The following is a 14,415-nucleotide window of genomic DNA, read 5'->3' as shown; positions in this document are numbered from 1 at the left end:
TTTTTTTTTTTGTGGTCTGGGAAAGGTATAAGAATAGCTAGTACTTGAAGTATTAAGGAAATGCTTAAGGAAAAAAACATGGAAAAAACCACTGAAACTTGTTTTCCTTACTAAAAAGATGTGACTTCCCTTTGCTTTTGGATGTGTATCCCTGGAGATGAATGATTAGAAGCTATTTTAACTGAGCCACATATTTTTATGGGGAAGATTTCACTGTTTTTTCTGTGTTGTGTGTATGCTGGAAAAGCCAAAGCACAAAAGATTAAATTTTTTGTCTCAATTCAAAATAGCATCAAAACAGCAGTAGTTTTTTAGCATTGGTGTTTGCTCCTCCACACATGCTGCTGAATGTACTTTGTAGACCCTAAATGACAAAACAAATTTGCTTTATGTAAATTGGACTGACAGTAGCTCCCAGTGATCATGGATATCAGGTCTGCTAGTCTAGGGAGAGAACTTGCTCCACTTTGGGAAGTGGTGTTACTAATAGCATGTACATAATATGTGCTAACTGCTGTGCAGAATCTTTGAGTGCACATATACACCATCCTGCTGTATTATATTTTTCTTGCACAGAGCAAATGAAAACCCAGAGCAACATCCAAGTTGTGTGCTGTTGCCTGTAACATGTAGCAGAGCAGTGTGAAACTAGTCAACCCTTCAGTCTGTAGTCACTTACGCTGGAACAGAGACGTGGCTTGAGCAGGTCTCAGCAACCAAAACTCTGGCTGGGGGCAGTGGCTCACTGAAGAGAGAATATTCAGCTGCCAGCAGCCAAGCCTAGAGGAGGAGGAGAAGTGACAGGGCAGTCTTAAGCCAGTATAAAGCTGAATCTGGAGCCTTTCATCACTGCTCAACCACATATTGGGGATTATTCTGTGTGGACTCCCAGGCAGAAACTTGAATTTTAAAGCAGAAGACAATGGTTGCTTCATTTCCTTGGGAAGCGTAGGTCCCAAGCATTCTTGCTAAGGAGATCTTGTAGTAGAGTGAGTCAGTTACAGGGTGGAGAGGAGAAGATTAGCAAAAGCACAGCAGCAAGAGCATATGAATTAATTATGTGTGCATTCAAATGATGGATAAATATGTTTATTTTAAATACAAATAGGAGTTGGATGCCACCAGCTCCTCTGCCTGGTAGCTGAGGCCTGAGGAGGGGCATGGCTGATCTGCACAATCAGAGGAAGAGTCCAAGGGCTTCTGCCTTCAAATAAGTGAAATAAGCGTGGGAATATCTGAGAGTAGTCAGGAAACTCTGCTTTGTGGCATCCCACAGGGAGGGAATGGGTCATGTTTCCACTAATCTGGATGAGATGGAAATGAAGACAAGTCAAAACGGATGACTGAAGTAGTGCAATGTGATACATTTCCTAAAATAGTTTTTCTATCATATCTTTAGCTTTCTTTTTTTTTTTTTTCCATTTTTCCTCTTTCTCATGCTGCCTGGGTTTGTTTCTGTAACACTGCATGCTGTATACTCGATTTTTCTTGAGATTTCAACATGACAGGAAAATCAGCACTCAAATGAGTTAAGCTGCTGCAAACTGAGCACTTTACTCCAGTGACAACACAGACTGGGTTCAGCCAGCTTTTCATGCTGTCCTTCATAAGGCACCTGCTTATATGAGCATCTTTGTACTGTTGCTGCCTTCTTGTTCCTAATTTTCTCAGAGGAATTGCTCTGTAAGTTACGATTCCTTACGCTGACACAACCAAACTTACTAGGGAAGCAGGTCAGTAGAGAACAGGAATCTTTCTCGGACCCCAGCAGTCATCCTCACCAGCCCAGTCCAAATCATCTCTTGTCTTAAATGGGCAGAACAGTTAGGAGCAAGAAGCCTCTTGCAGCAAGACAAAGGAGTGAGAACATTATAAAAATAAGATTCTCCCTTGAACTTATGTAATGGGCTTCTTACATGCCACATTTCTCTCTACTGCATAAGGCAGTTGTGTACATTGTGCTGTGCTGTTAGCCCTCTGGAGGCTGTGCTTTTCTTTATTTCCTGTTGCCTTGTAACATACATTAGACAGAAGATGTTTCAAGGGTACACGAGAATCAGGTTCATAGGATCATTCAGGTTGGAAGGGTGCTCAAGAGCTGTTCTTGGCTGACCTTGTATTCAATGCAGGGTCAAGTAAAGGATCAGACCAGGTTACTCTTGGCTATATCCAACTGGGTTTTGAAAACCTCCATGCAGGGAGTCTGCGTAACCTTCTTGGGCAGTTTGTTCCACTGCTTCTCTGTCCTCATGGAAAAGCGTTGTCCTGACTTCGAGGCCAGCGTGGGTCACTTTAGTTCACATGTGTAAGTTCTGCAGCTGCTAACTTACTAAACAGAAATATTTGCTCAAAAGTTTTAATGATTTTCTCTGTGCTTTCTTATCATTTTGTTCAGGAAACTACTCCAGACCACCGACGTACAGCGGTGTGCCCAACACAAGTTACAGTGGCCCAGGCCCCGGCATGGGTATAAATGCCAACAGTCAGATGCATGGACAGGGGCCAAGCCAGCCTTGTGGTACCATGCCCCTGGGACGGATGCCATCAGCTGGGATGCAGAGCAGACCATTTCCTGGAAACATGAGCAGTATGACCCCCAATTCTCCTGGCATGTCTCAGCAGGGAGGCCCTGGGATGGGCCCACCCATGCCAACTGTGAATCGCAAGGCACAGGAGGCGGCTGCTGCAGTGATGCAGGCTGCTGCAAACTCCGCTCAGAGCAGGTATGCATTCAGGTGAAAGGAGTTTAAATAAGTAGTAATGTTTTCCTTGTCATTTCTGAAGTAACTGTACAGCACTGTACAGGTGTGTGAATGTGCATTTATGCAAGTTCTAGCTGTGCCCTTATCTCTGGGAGGAGATGGTGTGTCCAAAAACTATTTTTTCTTAATCATTTCCTGTTCATAAGGAGAAAGCATGTTGTTGCCTGTTTGAATTATCTTCTCAAAAAGGTGTTGTGACAATGGTGATGATGGCCACTTCTAGTTTGGTTCTTGGCATTATAGGTCTAGGAAAATCCACAGGATTGCAGTGACAGTCAACAAGCCCTCTGCAACTTTAAACTTTTTTGAGCTTTTGTACTTTTTTTGTCTCTGGTGAAGAGAGAGCAAATATGTCCTCAGCAGTTTACCCCTGCCAGAGAGTAAGGAAGCCTGTGAAGCTGCCCACAACTCTTGCATCTACTGCCCATGTTTTGAGCAGCAGCGTTGATGGCAGTTCTCTTCTGTGGCATGTTCTGACTCCTAAACAGGTCTGCAGAGCGGGAGAGGAGGGCAGCCTGAGGGGAGCAGCTGGAGGGGAGAGACAGAGGGAGACATAAAAACAGTCTGGAGTTGTCTGGAGTTGATACCTGCCACTTGTGCATCCGTAACAGAGAACCTGCAAACAGGACTGTAGTGGTTGGAGCAATGGTCCATCTTCTTATCTCCCCTTTGGGCACCATAGCTACATGTTGCCATTTGTATATGGTTTTTGGTAAAAGTCACTTTTTTGTCCATGTCATTCTTAAAATGCCTGAATATTTGCAATTAAATTTTTTTTTGGTGACATTTTTCAGACTAAGTAACATCCACATTTCTCTGGACTCAAATAACTCCTGGCATATTTATTACCTTTTTCTGTTGCAAGAAGGTTCATAATGTTGGAGAATAACACAAATCTAGTTGCAGTCTTCTGGTGAACATGTTCATATGTGTGTGCATTGCTCACTGCACTTAGGCATATGCTTACACAGATGCACATACATTCATCCAAATATTTGTCATTGAAGACCAGTGTTTGTGGACACTAGAGTTGCTCTTATTCCAAGACGCAATGTTAACAAGAAATAGGAAGCCAGTGTGTCCCTGTATTTGTTACTTTCTTGTTTTGAGAGTTTGAAAGGCAGGTGGCTACTAATGATAAGCAGCAGCAAACTTTTAAAACAATAACAGTTAATTTAGTGTACTTCATGTTCTTGCTCAGTAAAATAGAAACAGGCTCCCTTAAAACAGACCATACTCCAGCAGATATCTGTGAACCAGCAGTGCCTTTCTTCTGTTGGTTGTTTTAACAGACCTGTCTAGTAGGATTTATGGAAGTCTGCTTCTGTCTGTCTGGTTTAGGCTATAAGCTGATAGGTCAGGCACGAAGGAATAAATAGGCCATCACTGTAGCTGCAGGAACAGGATTTCTCTATAATCATAGAATGAAAGGAAAAGCTCACGTTTGTTGGTCTTGACAGCAAGGAAAGACTTTGTGTTAAGTGGAAAGCATTTGGTTGTGATTCAGCTTACACATTGGGCATAGTGTGTGGTGTTTGATCAAAAACTGGGTTAAATGATTGCCACTTCTATCTCACATCTTCCTCCCAAGTCGGTTTAGTAGAACTGCTTTTTCTCTGTAGCTTTGACTAGACAAAACTGCACCATTTCAGAGCATTCCTATCACATACTGCCCATTCCAGTGATCCAGCACCTATGGATGAGCTGAGCACTCACTGAATCCCTATCACAAATACTGGCAAAAGGATTATTTATAAACTGCAAATTGGGAGGAACTTGTCACACCACTCTCATGCCAGGGGGTTGCAAGCACGCTGTTTCCCTCTTTGATCTCAAGTCAGCTGTAGGGGAGAAAACATAATGGCTTTTGGCTATTCCTGCAAGTCCTCGAGGCTTGCATATGGAAGGAATGTATTTGACTATGACTCGGATTTGTGATACAGGTCAGATCCAGAGAGGCTGTTCTTTTGTTCTGCTTCAGACCACCACACATTAGGTCACCTGCTTATCCCAGCCCATCTGGGGCTGGCAGACACCCCATGTTTTCTTCACAGCACCCGAACAGTGGCAACACTCAGGCTCCCTCAGTGCACCAGCCTGACCAGTACAGTAGGTAGCAGTGTAAACTGGACTTGCCAGGGGATCTTGGTATTTTTAAAAAATGTTTGTGAACATCCCATCTTACTGCTGAAGGAATATAAAAATAACATGAAAGATACAGAAGTACTTGCATTGTAGAGGGGATTTTTGGTTTTTGTTTTCCTTTTATTAACAACACATTGTGATACTACAATGAAAATACGCATGTCACTCACTCACACACCTGCATGGATTTTGGCACAGCTCCATTTCCTTGTGCCTAAAAGGGAAATGAAGAATCTCCTCGCTGAGAAGGAATGAGATGTGTCCTTCCCTGACCCAGGCATCATCTTTCTCTCTTCACTGTTGGTATTCTTGTCTGCAGCGGTGCGTGCAGCCACATTTTCTGGACTTGGTGGTATTGTCACTGCTGCCTAGGCAGAGGCCTGCAACCCCCAAAGTATGATCCTTTTCTGAGAGATGATGTACTGCAGGAGTGATTACAGGGTTTCTTAACAGGATTTTCAAGCAAGTTTTAGCACACTGTAGCTGAATGTGCATGTATTTGAAAAATTAGTCTCTAGAAGAATTTTTAGGAGCACTAATTACCCCTTGCAAAACATTTGCCTGAAGTGCAGCTACTGATTTCTCACCAGAGTCCTCCACACATTTCTGTAACCATATCACAAATTACAGAACTGGGAGAAAGTATCTACGTTGGCTCCCAGTCCATCTTCACCTGAGATTTAACCTTTATAGATTTCCCTGCCATCGTGTTATTTCAGTTGTTGCCTCTGTAGGAAATCTTTAATACCCAAATTATTGCTGCTGTCATGGCAATTAACAAGTTTTAATTGCCAGTTTTCTGTAGTTGCTAGTTTGGTTTTTCCCTTAATAACATGGTTCATATATGTGCACAGAAGAAGCAGAAAGAAAAGCAAAAAATTAGAACACAAGTTTACTGCTTATCCAGTTCAAAAAACAAAACTAAGTGAAATGGGAGAGCACTTGCACCATACTACTTTGCCTAGCTGGGAAGACATCCACTCCTGTATGCAAACATGCATGAACAGTGCCCAGCCTCTTTCTTCAAATGTGTTGAGTTTATAAGATTGAGCTGTGGAGCTCAAAAAGTGTTGGATTTTTATTACTATAAAACACCATCCTCTGTGTAGAATTAAGAATATATTACATCATAGTCATGGTTACACAGCAGTATTTCTGTTCAGGTTGGTTGTGATCCACTTCAAGGTCAACTTGTTGACTCAGTAGCCAAGTATCAATAGGGGAGAGGAATCTATCTTCAGCTGTTAATCCACAGGATCTGTCCTTTCCCAGCTCAGGAGTCTCATTTAGACATAGAACACTGGTTTGCCTCTGCCTTGCCAAGCCATGCTAAGCAGCAGAATAAAATGAATTTAAATTGCATGCATCAGAAAAAAATCTCTTCCACTGGGGCACAAAATCAATGTTCATTAACCAGAGCAGGATGATCAGGATCTCAGTGTCAGCCAGTTATACCTAGGTATCATCCTCAGAGCAGACCACCACCCTTTTCATTAGAAAAGATTAAAATCATACAAATGAAAGTGGTGGCTGTGGAAGATACTAGGTTTACACCATTTGAATTAGCCTTTGACCTCATCTTGAGGTCTGCTTCATGTTGAGCTTAGATTAATTTCTTTGTCTACTTAATACCTTCCCTGCAACCTAAAATCTTACGATGTGCTAGTCTGTCTTGTGCATGCAGGCCAGGGTTTGCCAAATGATAACTGCCATGTCAGGCTAGAGAAAAGAAAGGTATTTTTAAGATCTCTTCATTGAATCTCTTCATTTTTTCAGGCTACCCAGAGTGTTCAAGTTTGCTCTGAGTAAAAGTTCACAGCAGGCACTGTTAAATAAATCTTTAGTACCCTGTGTAGTAATTCACTTTACTTTCTGGAGAACAGTGTGAAAGAACTACAAAACAGTGTTTTCCTTTTTATATTTGTCTGGTCTTGGCCTCAGCATAACCATTGACTGGTGAGGACTGTATGTTGAAGATCTAATATATCCATGGAAGAAAAGACTCTTCATAACTTAGGTTGGCATTGACTGAAACCTCAAGGGCTGGTTCTGCTGCTGGAGAATAGAACCCAGAGGAGACCTCAAAGGACCAGGTGGCTCCAAAAGATCTATTATCACTCTGTGATTCTTAGAACAGCACATACATTCATAGTGATATATTAATGTTCCTGTGTATACAAAACTGCATCACAATAAGACTTCAGTAAAAACAAACAGTTCTAAGCAAAGGAGATACTGTTTTCCCTGTCGATGTGAAAGGCAGCAAATTTAGCCCATATCTTTTACTACCAGCCAGTGTTGAGCTCTTCAGTTTGTAAATGCCCAGCTTGAACCTTTGCAGGACTATGTGTGCACTGTCTGTGAGTTTTCACTTCCTACAGCAAGTTCTCAGTTTAAAATTGATTATCAGGTTGGCACCTGAAGTCTACAGACATCTTTAGAGCTAGATGTTTGTCACCATCAGTTTCAGCATTTCTCATGCTAGCAGTGAGTGTCATTCTGAGCATGTCTTCTTAGCAGTTGAAAGTGTGACTGTAGTATATGGAAAGGTAAAAACATAGTTCTAAAATAGCTGGCTTGCATGCTGTTAGTAGTGTGGCCTTAGAAGATGCAATTCAGTGCTAGCTGGCTGTAAAATGTGCATCCAACTGGATGCTGAAATGAGCCTTTTGCTGGTGCAACTACAGTTATCAATACCTGAACTAATTACAACAAAATGAGTTTTGATGTGCCTATATGAGGAGAAATCCTATCTTTGAAGGCAGCCCCTTTGACCTCAACATACCTTAATATGATTCTCAGGATTGCATGTTGCAGTTTTGTAAATTAAAGCAATTTTTTTTTATAGATTGGGTGAATTTAGAATTCAGTGCCATTGATTTTAGAGGAGACTATTCAGACACAGTAGTTTATTAAACTGAGGAATTGGGAACCAGCTTTGCTATTTGCAACCTCTTATCATTTCAAATTCTGGCCACTGGGTTGCTAAATGGAAGTGGATATTTACATTACATTCTGCTGATCCCCATACCACCTGAAAAGTGGTGTTCAGTCTCTACAATAATGTGTGATGTTGCATTGCTTTGATATATTTCTAGGCATTCTAGAATGTGGTTCTGGTTCTAAATTGCTTAGCAACTGGTTAGATACCACAGCCTCATTGTAGTGTGGTGAGAGGAATTTAATACGTTTTTAATCAGTCATAAAACTGATTGAACAAAGCTGCACTGGTATGAGAGAATTTCTGTTGTACAGAGAAACACAATTAGTGTAAATTAGTTTTGAAAGTGCATTCTAGATGTCTTCTTCTTAGTTTGTGTGTGTGCATACACGCACATGCACACTTGCACACGTACAGGCACGCTAGCCTTCCATCAGCATTTCTCTCCTGCTATGTATGTATAATTCATAATCTATGTTGCTGGTGCCAACAAAGCACTTTTTCCGTATTATTTTCTCCAACAGCAGGGTAATGCAGCACTGCTGATGGACTAGAAGGTACTGGTGAGGAAATATAGTAATGGACATGGTGCATTAAAATGTCAAAAGAAAAAAGAAGGAGGCGGAAATGGGGAATAAATTTTTTAAAAAGAATAATAATATAAATAAAACCCAGAACTGTTTTAGGTGTTTTACATCCTAGTGCCTGTCAGTTTTGTGCAGTATTTTCCAGTCTGGCCCTTTTGATCTTGAAACTTGGACTTAAAATTCTAATTGTGATTTTGAAAGCTGCAGTTTTGTAGCAGGAAGTCTTGAAGCGCTCCAGTAAAACTTACCATCTTTAATCCCTGGAGAGAGTATATATTTTCCATTGTTTTCCCTTTTCCCCTTAAGCTTGGAGGTGCTGTTCTTCTCTGCTGGGAAGTTCGATGGAGTGCAGGAAGGTTAAGTACTCATTCAAGTTTCTTTGCTTATTCAAACCAGGCTACTTCTAGATGAAAGGCTGCCAGCTGTGAAATCCCCAAAGTAAACTAGGCTAAGATAGGACTGGTAGCCATAATTGGAGCCAGTGCCTGCGTTATCTGTTGCCTTTGAAATAAGCCCCTGGCAAGAAAGGCTCTTTCTGCTGGGTCTTTTATTTAACATTCAGTCACACGGAAGGAGTTGCCCCTGTTGAAATTCAGGCCATTCACAGTTCTTTAGGATCCAGCTGTCTGGTCATTTCCCCTCTGCTCTGCTCCTCCAAATCACAGATTTCCTTCAGAGATCTTGATGGGTCACCCTGAAATGAGCCCCGCTTTGCTTTCAATTAGTGCTGTTCTAATTTCCTGGTGGTACTTTCAGACCATGAAACTAAATTTGAATTCCAAAATAAAGTCTGTGTGTAGTTTGAGAAGGATGAAGTGGTTTAGCTTTTTGGCCTAAATGATTGTATTGTCTGTGTGAACCCCAAATATTCCAGTGCTGGCTCTAGCTGGGGCTGGAGGAGATGCAGTAATAGCTGGAATATCTTCTTCCCATGCTAAGCTTCTCTGTGATTTGAGGGGTTAAAAGTCCAAATACTAATGCTTACTGTAACTGTAATTTCTAAGGAAGCTATTAACCAGTATTGACATATTTCTCTTCTAAAGGACCCATGCTTCTTCCCTTTTCATGAGAAATAGTCATTTGTATCAAGCTCATTTTTTTATTTCTTTTTTTTCCTTTTCCTCATATTTTGCTTTTCAAAGCAGAATCATGTATGAGTTTTTTCTATAATGTATTAGGAGGGAGGAAGTTCAGCTCAGCTTATATGTATTTATTATTTTAAGGGGAAAGCTAGAAATCTTCTGTGATTATTTTATTTAAATGGAGATGCATTTTATGGATCAGCTCAAAATTGCTGATAAAATCATGTAAAGATTGGAAGAAACTTTACATGCTGAGCTAACCAAAGCCATTTCTTGTGGGAGACTAAGAGAAATACATTTTTATCTGGAATTTTGTTTTACTAAAAGGTAAATCCATCATTTTGGAGCCCTGGTTGTCACCATGCTGCAGAGCTCTTGCAGGCAACCAGTGATTTGGGGAGGCATTTTTTTCTTCTTTGGACTCATCAATCAAGTCGACTGCTGTATGCTGTTCATGCCATTAGAGATTAACCACAGACCTCAAGAGTCCTACTCTTTTCCTCCTTCAGAGAGTAACCATTCTTAAATTGTGGAAGCAGGAGTGTGTTGGGAAGGAAGCGTGATTTTTAGTCATGAATGAGGATTTTCACTTACCTCAGAGACACTTCTAATTCGATTATTATTTTGTCAAAATTCTTTTTGGCTTGATTTGGTTGTTTAGGAGATTCATTGCCCTCTGTAGAAAGACTAATAATTTTGAAACAAAATTGCAGTGTAGGACTTTGTATAGATTGTTAACATTCTGGGTTGGATGTTACATAGAAATTCTGTACCTTAAAGTATGATCTTTAGGGCATTAAGAATGCTGTACTTCATTAATTCATATTGTATAAAGTTAAAAAGTAGGAGAGGACCTTAGATTGAGTACTCTTTCTTGGGTGACAAAAACTATTTCAGATGAGGGAACAGTTTTCACAATCTGTCAGAAGATCTACTAGTTTAAATCACAGAAGTGTTTAGAAAAAAAAAAAAAAGCCAAAACAAAATAAGAGAATAGCCATCTGTTTAATGGGACTCATGAAGAAAGCTAATTCTGTGACTGCGCTGTGTGATTTGGCACATAACACTGTGCAAGTACAGGATTGTGATTGAACAGCCTAAGATTTTTGTGACAGAATGGGAGAGACATAAAAAATGGCAGGAAGGTTTCAGGTTTTAAAGGGGGTTTAAGGTTTTAGGTTCTTTTACAAGGGTGGTATTTGAGAGAAAAATAATTTATTTTTTTTTTTTAACAATTCTGCCCAGGGAAATATGAGTGGGAAAAACCCTTCAGTTTGTTGATGAGTTCAGATGGGAGCACCAATTCTAGCTGGACATATAAGTAGCTTTGTAAGAATCATATTAGATAATAACCTAGCAGCATGAGATTTTGTTAATGATGGCTGGCAATCTTAGTAACACGTTAAATACCTGTTGCAGTGGCCACAGTAGGTTTCAGGCATCTGAAACAAAGATGAAGAAAAGAGGCAGCTGAAATCATGCTGACATGTGCACTACATTGCTCTTGTGAAACTGTCTAGTGTGCCAAAGAGCCGAGACTGATGGTAACAGTGCTGGTAATAATATCAATAAACATGTAACTGCTCCAGGCCATTGGGCAAAGATAGGTGAGTGAAAATATGTCTGCTGGAAAATCCCTCTGGAGAACTTCCTCACCATGCTGATGCACATGCACAGTTGCATTCAGCATGCTGCTGTCAGCCAGATGACATTTTACTATGAAAAAATACATTGCAGAGCTGGCATGAAATGATCAGGTTTTTATTAGATTTTCGGTTGGTTGCTAGCACAGTGCATTCCAGGGTGCTCAAAAGCAGCATGAGGATGTGACTGAACATGGTAAAAGGTGGTGGGAGACAGCATCCCCAGGTGGAAGATGAGGGAGCTCAGGGGTAAAACCTCTCCCAAGACAGTGTCCCACCAGAGGAAACTGAGTTAGTGAAACACAAAGTGTGTCCTTAGTTTCCTGTAGCTTTTTAGCACCACACTTCGGTGACCTTCTGGCTGTTCATGTGCTGGGAACACACTCTTACCACTTTCAAGTAATCTTTCTGGGAGAGAGTTCATGGGGCCTTCCAACTTTTTAATACAGCTATTTATAAACATGCACAAAAATAGAAGGTGCATAGTGAGAGTCATATGAGTCATTCCCATTTTGATATCAAGTCACACCAGGCTAAATCACCCTTCTTGACATTCTGGTTCAGATTGACAGCATCATGCCATACAGGGCAGATTTCTTTTTTTTTTTCCCCTATAAACCCAGTTCATGCAATGCTCCTGCTTGCTGAGAAGATTAAAGCATCACACACTCCACTTGTGCTAAGAGATGTATCCCCTCAGTGCTCAGATACCATGTCTGAGGGGGACAGTTGTGCAAGCAGTTGCTGTTAGAGCTGCTGTACAAATCTATGCGTGGGGAAGGTAGACAGAGGTCACCAAGAATGGATCTCTGATGGGTTTTCAAGCCATTTGACTTGGCCCACTTTTCAGTTGTTCTGTGTTTTTTGTCACAGAGCTTTATAATTGTATTTATCCAGTACAGATTACATAGAGCACCAAGATCTTAGTTTGTTCTTACACAAATAAATTCAAATATGGAGGTGTTGCTGCATTTCTAAGAATGCTGTGCAATAAAGGCATTTCAGGGGTTCCTTGTGGGTTTGAAGGCTGATGATCAAATGTTATGATCACCATGAAATTCAGACCAAAACTACTTTAGTTAACACAAAGGGAACTTTATAAAAAAAATCAAATGGCTGCAACTTAAAAACAAGCAAACAAACAAACAAAACCCTACAGTATTTCCTTATCACTAAATGCTTTTCAGTCACACACCTTTCTGTCACTAGGATCAAATGAAGTTAAGGATTTTTTTGATTTTTTTTTAATAGGCTTGTGCTGTGTTTTTCTCACTGTATTCAACTACTTTATTATTCTTCTGGCCATATTTTAGATCTAGATTATTAATCTTGGATCTCTTCCTCAGTTTTTATTATCCGTAAAATGGGGTAGAGAGAGTTATTCTGATCCCAGCATGCATTCAGCTGTGCAAATGTTGGGTAGTTGTGTTGTTATTAGCATTATTACTTGTGAATTACACATGCCTCTTTATGTTGCTCCTCCAGAATTTGATGTGGTGTGACCCTCCTGTTTGGTTGGGGTTTAAATGACTACAAAGTAGGTAGCCCATTGGACAGATGTTTTCACTGGAAAAATGGTTAATGTGATGACAACAGCCTGTAAACAAACAATAGGTTTTTGTGGCTGTTTTTCTGAGTGGCTTAACATTGAATCAGTGTGGTAGGAACAACTAATTTTTAAGTTTCTCCCCCCTTCTGGACTGGTTTTTAAATGCAGCCGATAGAGATGATGCTAAAGGCACAAGTATTTGTGTAAATCAGAAGAAAAATAATATGTTTAGAAAGGCTATTTCTGTTAGTCCTTTTAAAAGTATCTTGCACAATAATTTTTGGATCAGCCAGACGAAGAAATGAGGCAGTGTACTTGATCCGACTGCAGTGGATTACAAGGCAATTTGCACTATCACATAATTACAGTGTTAAAATTATTCCTCCATTTCAGCATTGCCATTTAGGCATGGTTTTTGAGAACAGTTTTGTGTTAGTTCTGTGTTCCTCCTGTCAGCAGACACACACACACACACACACCCCCCCCTCAGTACAAATCCGGATGCTTTTTCATTTCTGTTTCCCAGTGTTGTGTCAGTGTGTTTCAGAGCTTTGGCCTCCCATTTTCACTCAAGTAGATATGCACAAGTGTAAAATATTCTTTCTTTCTAACCTGAAAAATGGCGAAAAGTCTTATGGCAGACCTAACACCTGTCACATCAGCAGCTTTTGTGGCTGTTTTTCTGAAACTTTGTTATTACAATCCGTGAACTTCCCTACTAAACAGAGGAGGACATGTAAGTCCAGGTTAGTATACTTACAGTAGCAGCTAACAAGAAGATACTTTGCTTCCACATATAGTGATGTTAAATTAATTTGTTTTATTCACATAGGAACTGCCTTCAATGCCATTTTAGATCTGCTCAAGCCAATATTCAGGCTTCGTTTGTCTAGCCCTTTGCTAAGAGTGCTATGAACCTCCAGGCAGAACAAAGTAAGCAATGTTGGGGTTTATTTTCCCTTGCTCTCTTTTCCCTCCTTCAGTTCTCCCATATCCACTGACAATTGAAATGGTTTCACTTCTCCAAGGAAGCCCATAATGTAGCAAGAAGGAAAATCCATAACAAAAGAGCATATGTATCTGCCTGCACATGTGTAAATTCTCCAGGGAGAAAGCATTCACAGGTCTCACTCCTGAATTACTCTCATTATAATAACCCATTTGGTGTCAAAGTGTGACAGATTATAAGCGCTTAAGGCTAGTCCCAGCTCAAGACAGATTTAAATAAAGTACTTCTGGTTATTGTGCAGGTCAGTGTGTTTAAATAACAACCCCCCAAATCATACTTTGACATTTAAAAGAGAGAGGAAATATTGTCATGCTGCAGACCTGGCACAGATAAGCACAGGGCAATTTGGTCAGTACACTGTGATTTGTGAGTGCAGCCTAACACAGTCATTTTCACAGTTTGTAATCAAGTAGCCAACTTAGCAGTGTGTCAGCATTAAAAGAAAAAATGTTCCTTTTAAAATGTTTACACAAATTACTCCCCTGAGGTGCTGCAGTGCATTCGCTGCAAAACTGATGTAGGTTAAAGATTTGGAGCAGAAATGGCAAACTTGTGGGCCATTTTTTTTTTTTCACCAGCCAATTGCTCAGGTGGCCAGGTCACAGTAACAGGATAATTTCTCAGGTCCAGCACTTAGGGCAGCATAACTGGGAGAAATCCCTACATTAGGTGCACGCTGTGTCAAGTGTCAGGAAGC

The 14,415-nt window shown here is 40.5% G+C and overlaps 1 protein-coding gene across 4 annotated transcripts in view; it reads left to right on the top strand.

The window, feature by feature from the left end:
• The window catches only part of ARID1B (AT-rich interaction domain 1B), a 293,784-nt gene that overhangs the window by 231,008 nt on the left and 48,361 nt on the right, over positions 1 to 14,415 (top strand). For all 4 annotated transcript variants that reach the window (XM_033512733.1, XM_015621230.2, XM_015621231.3 and 1 more), the window contains one exon: positions 2,396 to 2,723. In XM_033512733.1, the coding sequence (XP_033368624.1) occupies positions 2,396 to 2,723 (328 nt within the window). The remainder of the gene's footprint in view (positions 1 to 2,395; positions 2,724 to 14,415) is intronic.

This window comes from Parus major, chromosome 3 (genome assembly GCF_001522545.3).
Source record: "Parus major isolate Abel chromosome 3, Parus_major1.1, whole genome shotgun sequence".
Classification (NCBI taxonomy): Eukaryota; Metazoa; Chordata; class Aves; order Passeriformes; family Paridae; genus Parus; species Parus major.
Note: the sequence above shows the minus strand (reverse complement) of the source record. Positions and strands in the feature narration are given on the sequence as shown.